The sequence below is a fragment of the Phasianus colchicus genome, chromosome 16 (genome assembly GCF_987193195.1).
Source record: "Phasianus colchicus chromosome 16, bPhaCol1.hap1.1, whole genome shotgun sequence".
Classification (NCBI taxonomy): Eukaryota; Metazoa; Chordata; class Aves; order Galliformes; family Phasianidae; genus Phasianus; species Phasianus colchicus.
In genome coordinates, this window is record NC_143451.1 from 1,420,586 (window position 1) to 1,429,451 (window position 8,866).

The 8,866-nt window shown below is 43.4% G+C and overlaps 1 protein-coding gene across 7 annotated transcripts in view; it reads left to right on the top strand.

The window, feature by feature from the left end:
• The window catches only part of DNAH3 (dynein axonemal heavy chain 3), a 71,702-nt gene that overhangs the window by 60,893 nt on the left and 1,943 nt on the right, over window positions 1–8,866 (top strand). For 6 of the 7 annotated variants that reach the window (XR_016471649.1, XR_016471650.1, XR_016471651.1 and 3 more), the window contains 3 exons: window positions 46–250; window positions 1,339–1,476; window positions 1,655–2,970. Coding sequence is in view for 1 of the 7 variants with exons in the window: in XM_031595467.2 (XP_031451327.2) it covers window positions 46–250; window positions 1,339–1,476; window positions 1,655–2,008 (697 nt within the window). In the remaining 6 variants the exon portion in view is untranslated. Of the gene's footprint in view, window positions 1–45; window positions 251–1,338; window positions 1,477–1,654; window positions 4,597–8,866 lie in introns of those variants that run through there. The other variant, XM_031595467.2, reaches the window with a different exon arrangement.

Below are 8,866 nucleotides of genomic sequence, written 5' to 3' on the forward strand. Positions count from 1 at the left end.
AAAAGTAAGTAAATGATGAGGTGATGATTTCTGTTTTATCTGAAGGCTTACTCAGGTGGTTCGCAGCAGCCTTGTTAATATTGGCAAAGCCATCAAGGGCCAAGTGTTGATGTCGTCTGAACTTGAAGATGTTTTCAACAGCATGCTAATGGGGAAAGTGCCATCAATGTGGGCTGTCAAATCCTATCCGTCCCTGAAGCCCCTGGGGAGCTACGTGTTCGATCTGCTCTGTCGGCTGGGCTTCTTCCAGGTACGCTGAGCTGAGGCCAACAGGTTAAGGATGGGCTGGTGGAAGGTGAGCAGGTGAAACGTCTGCTGCTGTCCTCACTCAGCAGAACCCGAGAGGCTCCGGGTTGGGAACTGCTGTGCCCTGCATTGATAGCACTGCTCGCAGGGTGACTCCAGGAGTACCTCCTTTGTGCCACTCCAGTGCAGTTAATAGTTTTCATTTTCCTTCTTCCAGAAAATGTGTTTTGTTTTGCACTGATGCCTTAATGACTGTCTGCTCAAAGGGCACTGACCAGGAGTAAGAACTGTTACAACCAATCCCACGGGGCATAGCAGGCACTGCTGCGTGTTGCGTGTGTGACTGTAAATCCCTTTCAAGTTCAGTAAGCAGTGGCACCACTTCCACATGCTTTCTGAATAAACTATTTGATTCCTTACTCTGTCTTCCATTATTTTCCTCACATTCTTAGCACACAGTTTAAATTACTTACATGTTCAGCTATACTTTAAATAGCTGAGATAGTGAGATGTAGCAAAATTCTATAGAGGTCACTGGAGGAGAAAGCTAAATGGAAGAGTGGAAGATCTGTATGAAGCAGCAGAATTTTGTGTTTGCTGCACTGAAGTACCATATATACTCCTTCAATCTTTTTGCCTCCAGATGGCTTGGAGCAGTGTGTGTATCTCCTGTCCTTGCACTGTTTCTCCTGCTGCCTTCCTGACTTCCAAAACAGACACTGGCATCTTTGTGCAGGAGGTGTTTCCTTTGTTGGGCTTTTATGTGTTGTCTGTAGTGATACACTGTCCTTACAGCGACAGGAAGATAACGTAACGTAAGAAAATCTGACCTTTTTTCGTGTTAGGAAGTCAGTTTAAAAGATTGTAAAATAAGGAATATTGAAGGCAGAAAGAATATTGATTTAAAAAGAAAAAAAAAAAAAAAAAGGAAAAAAAAAGACTATATAATGAGTGGCAGTATTCAAAGGGTCCTTGGCAATATTCAGGGTGTGGTGTTTGCAGCTGAGAAGACGTCTCTTCCTGCTGAATTTCCACAGCAAAGCCACAAAGTGTATTTTTTTCCTTCTGTTTTGTTTTTTTCTCTATATTCAGGATTGGGTCAGCAGTGGGCCACCCACTGTCTTTTGGCTGTCAGGATTCTACTTCACTCAGTCTTTTTTGACGGGTGTTTTACAAAACTATGCCAGAAAATACACCATCCCCATTGACCACATTGGATTTGAATTTGAGGTAAGAACATGTGGAGAAATTTTGCTTTTCTTGAGCAGCTTGAAAGATGTTCTGGGGCAGCAGGGAATGAAGTTTTCAAAAGAAATCCTATCACAGGATTTAACATACTCAAAAGAAATAATAATATTAATATACTCCAAATAAAAGCAAAACAAAGCCAATGGTTTCTTCATTCCAGGTGATGAAACAGGAGGACACAATGGAGAAAATACCAGAAGATGGGGCTTATGTGAAAGGCCTTTTTTTGGAAGGTGCACGATGGGATCGAGAATCCTCGATGATTGGAGAATCGCTTCCAAAAATCCTATATGATCCCTTGCCCATAATATGGCTGAAGCCCGGAGAAAGTTCCAGATTTCTTCATATGAACATCTATTCCTGCCCAGTGTACAAGACAAGCGCAAGAAGAGGCGTCTTATCCACTACTGGCCACTCAACCAACTACGTTCTCTCTGTCGAGCTCCCTTCAGGGCAGCCCCAGAAGCACTGGATAAATCGCGGCGTGGCAGCGCTGTGCCAGCTGGATGACTGAGACAAGCCAGAGCACTCCTCATTTGTAATGAAAACATGTGTTTTATCCCCAGTGGCTGTTCGTTTTTTTTTTATCTTAATTTGTTATTTTGTTTATTTTTAAATACCGCTATTTCCTGCTGGCTTTCATACAGCCCCAAATTCCCTACATTTCTTTGGCCATTCTCACCTCCCGCACAAAAATGAGTAAAAGTCGTAGAATCGCTGAATCACTGAGGTTGGAAAATCTCTCTGAGATCATCCAGTCCAACCATCCACTACCACACTATTTCACACCATGGCCCCCAGTACCACATCTGTGCAGTTCTTGAACCCCTCTGGGGGCAGTGGCTCCCCAGCCCCCTGGGCAGAGCACATTCCAGCTCCTGACCAGAGGAGAAATGCTTCCTGATACCCATCCTGAACTCCCTGGATCAACTTGAGGCCATTCCCTCACCTTGCTGCTACTATTGGGCCTAGCTATGTGCATTAGAATTTCCATGGAAGAATTCTGGAAAGCACACGCAGAAGGAGCTGCCATTTCCTGGAGCAGCACACTTGTCTCATCATGCAGTAACTTTTAAGTTTTTGTATTGATGACATACTTACCCCAGGTTCCTGATCAGTGGAGCTGTTTCCTTTCTCCCACAGTCCATTGTGCCTCATGTAAGACTAATAATCATCTTTGTACTAAAGATGGATTCTTAGAATTTTGATATGTGCAATTCAAGGGAACAACAGAGGTCAAAGCAAACATAAGAACAAAAAACAAAACCAAAAAAAAAACAACTAACAAACCACTGCATCCACTAATATCTTCTTTTCATGGAATCACAGAGCCATTAAGATTGGGAAATACTACAAAGACCAACAGCATCCCTGCCTTCGGCCCCTCAAACAGAACTGGCTGTATGTCAGTGCCTGCACAGCTACCGCAGGGAGAACCTTTCATGAGAACGAGGTTTCAGAAGATCTGTAATTAAGGTAAGATTAATTAAAACTGGTCTTCTAAAACCACAGTCTTCTTAGATTTCATGAAATTAATGGGGGTGGTTTCTACTTTTAATATGATTAACATTAGCTGAAATACAGTACGTGCTTTTGAACAGCTGCATCTGACTGCAATTATCAGATGAACAACAGATACTAATGAGGCCAGTGTGACATCAGAGGGGACAGAGGGATATGAACATGAGGGACATCATCTGAAATGATGGCATTGTTAAGGCTTTGGAGGGTTGAAGAAGGGTAGAAGAGCCTTTTGATTTGTGCTGGGGAGCTTTAGAAGGCTGATTTAAAAGACAGAGTGAAGATGCTCTAAGTTGTAAGCATCAAGCAGAACATTCAGTATCTTGAACTATTTCAGCATTGACATACAGCAGCTTTTTGTGGTTCATCATTTACAATCATTTGCTTGTAAAGAGTTAAATGGAGCATGAATGCTGCATAGCCCTTCTTGCCTTTGTTTTGAACTTTAAAAAACAAAGGTCTGATTAGTTGGAGCAGGTTTTCCCCGAGGGAAGAATATGGAGTGTAATTTCATTACAAAATGCAGTGCTTGGAGATGAACTTGAGTTGTGCTTTTTTAAATCCACCCTAAGGGATTTACCATTTCTATTTCTTGATATTTCTCTCACTGTTAGACTAGCTTCTTTGTGCTGCATTTTTCTTTTTCCTCCTCTGGTGAAACTGTAGATGTCTCCTTGAAGCATCTTTTCTTGTGGTAAAGCTGGCTTAAAGCAGAATGGCTGGAAAAGGAGAGCACAATGCAGCTGTGCTGCATGTGCAGTATGTGCAGTATGAAGCAGTAGTCCATTGAACATGGGTACATTTGAAACTGTCATTAGGAAAGGATGTTACATGGCAAAGAAAGATGTAACAACAGCAGTGGGTTACCTGGAGGTCTGACATAGGGTGTGGTGCATGCAACAAAAGTAGCAGCCGTGACAACCCTGCTCAGAACCCCATCATTTTTAGAATAATGGATGTTTGTATGATATTCTACTTTCCAGCTGCTTCTCTACAGCATTGCAGCTATTCACACATTTCTGCCAATTAGGGATGTTAGCGGGTGTTAACCTCTACAACCAAAGTCCCCATTGTAATTCTACTCTACAGGCAAAGCCAAGTTTAACCAGCTAGTGCATGGTGTGCTTGGAGAGCATAGCTTTGCTGTAATGGTATCAAGCTGCTTTACATTAGGTCTGATTCAGGGGTAACTGTAGGCAGGTCTTGTAGCCTCAATGGCAAAGTTGGTCATCAGAGACTGATGGTTTCCGGCCTTAGTTCTTCCAGAATTTTATCTGCTCAAGTATGACTGAATTTTATGCACGTGAGTAAATGGGGAAAATTTTCAGTCCAGCAGCTGGCTGGTGGCAAGAGGCACATAGTCACCTTCCCTACCTACACCCATTGATTTTCTTTGCTCTTGGAAAGCTGAGTCAAGTATCAGCCATACTTAAAAACGCCATTATTAAATGGCTGGATATTAGGAAGAATTTCTTCTCAGAAGGAGTGTTTAGGCATTGGAACAGGCTGCCCAGGGAAGTGGTCAGCATCCCTAGTGGTGTTCAAGAAATGTGTAGATGTGGTACTTAAGGACATGGTTTAGTGGGCTGTATTGGTGGTAGGTGATGGTTGGACTAGATGATCTCAGGGGTCTTTTCCAACCTTAATGATCCTGTGACAGATGTGTTGGTTCTGGGCACAGCCCAACTGCTCAGCACTCAACTGGCTGCCAGTTGGACCCATCCCTGAGCAGCAGAACTGCCACTGCTCTGGGAAGGAGCTCTGCTCTCCATCTAGACTTGAGCTTCAGTGGCTCAGTGACTCACTTTGTGCTCCTAACACTGAAAAAAAGAACTTAGAACTGGAGGACTGAGTTTCTCCAGGCTGGGAACATATTTAAAGATGTAAATGAAGTTCCATAGAGATAAACCAAACATTTAGAAAAAAGGGTATTCTTTAGAGGAGCAAGTTTGCTATGTTCCCCTTTGTGAGGGTCAGGAGCAGCTGAGTTGCTTTACTGAATGATTACTGACATCTGGAAGAAGTATGCAATGTAGTGGGCTGCCTTTACTGCAGAGGAGAAGCAGTGGAATTTACTGCTAGAGATTCTTCTGCAATTCTTGCCATTATGGAATCACAGAATGGCATGGTTTGAAAAAGACCTTAAAGACTTTCAAACTAGTTCGAACCCCCTGCTGTGTGCAGGTCGCCAACCAGCAGCCCAGGCTGCCCAGAGCCACATCCAGCCTGGCCTTGAATGCCTGCAGGGATGGGGCATCCACAGCCTCCTTGGGCAACCTGTTCCAGTGCCTCACCACCCTCTGGCTGAAAAACTTCCTCCTAATATCCAACCTAAACCTCCCCTGTCTCAGTGTAAAACCATTCCCCCTTGTCCTATCACCATCCACCTTCATAAACAGCTGTTCCTGTACTGGGGGCCCCAGCCCAGATGCAGCACTGCAGATGGGGCCTCACGAGAGCTGAGTAGAGGGGGACAATCACTTCCCTCTTCCTGCTGGCCACTCCTCTTTTAATGCAGCCCAGAACACAGCTTGCCTTCTGGGCTGCAAGCGCACACTGCTGGCTCATGTCCAGCTTCTTGTCCATTACTCAATGAATTTTCCAACTTTCTCTTGACCTTCCTGAAGAAAGATAAACCTGATAAACATGTTAGACATTGGAGTTCACAATCTTTCTTGCCCGAGATGCATTTAAAAAAAACAGACAAAAAAACCCACCATTAGTTGGACTGACTTTAATTCCATTATGAAAATGGGAAAGAAGGTGGACAGCTGAAATTCCATGTAATGGCAGTAGCAGAATATCTGGATCTATAGGCTTAGTATTTCTCAATTTGAAACTCTTATTACAAAACAGAAGAGAAAAATATCTATAATTTCTGAAAATCTAAATTCTCAGCCTTACTAATAACTCAAGGCAGATAGGGGAATACTTTATACAGGCATTTACAGAACAAAAGCATTCCTTCCTCAAAAACAGCAGAGGGCAGTTCAGCGTGGGATGCTGCACAACAGGCAGTGCCAGAATGTTTTCTCAGGAGACCAAACTTTTTTCTTACACCTTTTCTGTACAAAAAGATGTTTCAGAAGTAGAAAGTACTGCCTCTGATTCTATACTTGTTGGGTTATGAAAAGAGAAAATGATACAATGAGAAGGCAAAAAGGCCCCAGATTCTTCTGACAAGCTCCTGTAAGCTAGAATATTTGGATAGAAATATTAGTGACAGGTGCTGATCTTGAAGGTCCCTCCTGTAATTTGTATTTCTGAAACTGAACATACAGGTACGTTCAGATAAGTGACATTCTGTCTGTGGATAAAAGATGAATGTTACTGGCATCGGTTCTGCCAGTAACCGATGGCAGTGGGGCCATAAACAGGACCTAACTGTGTTACAGGAGCAAACATGCATCACTAGGATACATCAGATGACTTATTCCTTCTCACTGCTGTGACACTTCCCTTGGAATAGATCACATCACTGCCACGAAGTAAGGAGAGTTTTTTCACCCCTGGCAATGCAGCTTGGGCACACCAGATAAGTGGGTGCCATGTCTGAGATGCACTGATGTGCTCGTTGCTAACATTAGTGCACAGTTTGGTCTCCAAAGTCCTTGGCTAACTGTAACCTTTCTGTTGGTGGAGTGAGGATTTCCAAAAAGAAGGCATTCAGATATTCAAGGCCAGATGCCGTATCCACAAACCACACCTGCACTGCCAACCTGCTCAGCTGCAGTTGCCAGACAGCTGGCTCAGCTTTCCTTCAGAAATAATATCAAGTGAACCTGAGGGTTGTTATTCTAAACTGCTTTCAGACCCTCCGAGTAGAGTGATGCACAGGGAACAGGCAGAATTTACTGGAAGGAGAGTAAAGGAGAGTTGAAGAAGTGCAGGAATCCAGTGCATCACAGACTCTCGGGAACTAGGAGGCATTTTAGGACAGCATCTTCCTGCAATTAAAATTAATGTGTAGGAACACTTCACAGAATTTGCAAGGCCCTTGGAATTTAATACAAGTGCTGTCTGAGAAATCTGCCTCCTCTGACCTCCCCAGTGCAGCACTTTTGAGGCTGGTTCTCCTTCCCCTCAGAACTAAACTCATACTGTGACTTCCATTTGATGTAAGTCTGCAACTTTTGGGATGGATGCTCACTCAGGAAAGAGTTGTGACTATAACACAGGCAGTAAAATCAGAGCACTCGTTTACACAACCATTTATTTGCCTGGTGAGTCACAGCAGCAGGATTTTTGTTAGCCATACAAATTGTTGAAATTAAAAAAATTCAAGCCATAATTTCATGACAAAGAACGTGCCTAAGTTTCCATTCAAAATCCTTCTCTCCCCACCATTTCTAGCCTTGGTGATTCTACAATTCTGTGATTTTGGTTTGCTCAGCTAATATCTCCCTACACTGGTATATCAGAACTAAGGACAGGAGAACAGTCTGAAGGATGAAGCAGTGTATAATCATATTATTTCTTACTGTCTCTGACTTCCATCATCTCCCTCTTCCTAGACGAAGGGAGTTGAGTTTTGTGTTTTCCTGGCAGTAGGAATTGGCAGAGTCCACATGGACAGGCAGAACAACAGTTCTACATGTTCAGTGCAGGGTTCTTCTTCCATGAGGCATTCCCAGGAAGTAACAACCTGGGAACACATACCTTTGTGGGCTGGAGCCATTAACGGCAGCCAGAAGTTGGGCTGGGCAGTGCCTGTCACACTGACCAGCTCTCCTCCTTGTTCCCTTGCACTTTCTCAACTGCCTGAAATGATAATTTTTCATTCTTCTAAGTACATTCCTGGGGCAACGTGTCGTTCTGTTTCATACGTCATCAGTTTAAACCTATTTTTAAGACAGACAAGAATATCTCTTTGTCCCTCTTTCTGTTAGGATTTGGAGAGTTCAGGAACAGTTGGAGAGCTGAGAAAATGAGATTTCATTGAGTTCTGCCCACATTAATAGAAAATAATACACACTGCATTGTTCAAATGTGCTTTTATGCCACCACTAACTTCTGGTTGGAGAAGCCGTAGCTCATGCCTCTTGTCCTTCAAGCAGCTGTGGGCTGTGCTCAGGATGTCTCCCAGCACAGCATGGCTCTTGTTGGCTACTTGGCCTCATCACTACTCCCAGCCTGAAGCAGGGAAGGCTTTGCCAACTTGCCTACAGAGATCTGGGAAGCAGAGAGCTCAAACAGAGCAAAAGTAATTGGGGCCAGGGGAAAAGAGCTGTCATCTCACTTCCATTCGTAGGACACCTGAGAAACAGAAATATTCTCTGAATTTAGGAAACTGAAAAGTTTCTTTTATTTTAATGATGTGATTCTGTCCACAGCGTTAGGTTAAAATCTAATGCTGCAGTATCTGCTGAGAAGGCTGAGATGCTAGTTTTGTTGGCAGGCTCACCATATGAAAATGCAGAGATTCCACAACTAGCTTAAGCTTCACCAGTGGCAATACCCTGAGGGGAAGCAGTCAGTTCTTACATGAGAACAAGAGCAACGCAACACAGAGTGTTTTGCTTTTTGTTCCGTATCAGAATTCCAAACATGGAATTTCACATCCACCTCCTCTCCAAAGGGTGGGGGAAAGGAGCTGACACAAAGGCTCTGGCTATTGCTGAGCAGTCTGCAAAAAAAGAAATCCCTTTCATCCCTGTCATCCCTTTGCTACTGTCTCTTTAGAAAATACACTGCACCATAAAGGTACTATGAAACCAGCACATTTCTTTTTGCTGACCCTTGCCCTGAATCATAACTGAGCATATATAATCCTCAAACAACAGAATAATCCTGCTATGGATTAAGAGGATTTGATAAACTGTTGTAATTTGTCCTGATGTTGAAGTATCAC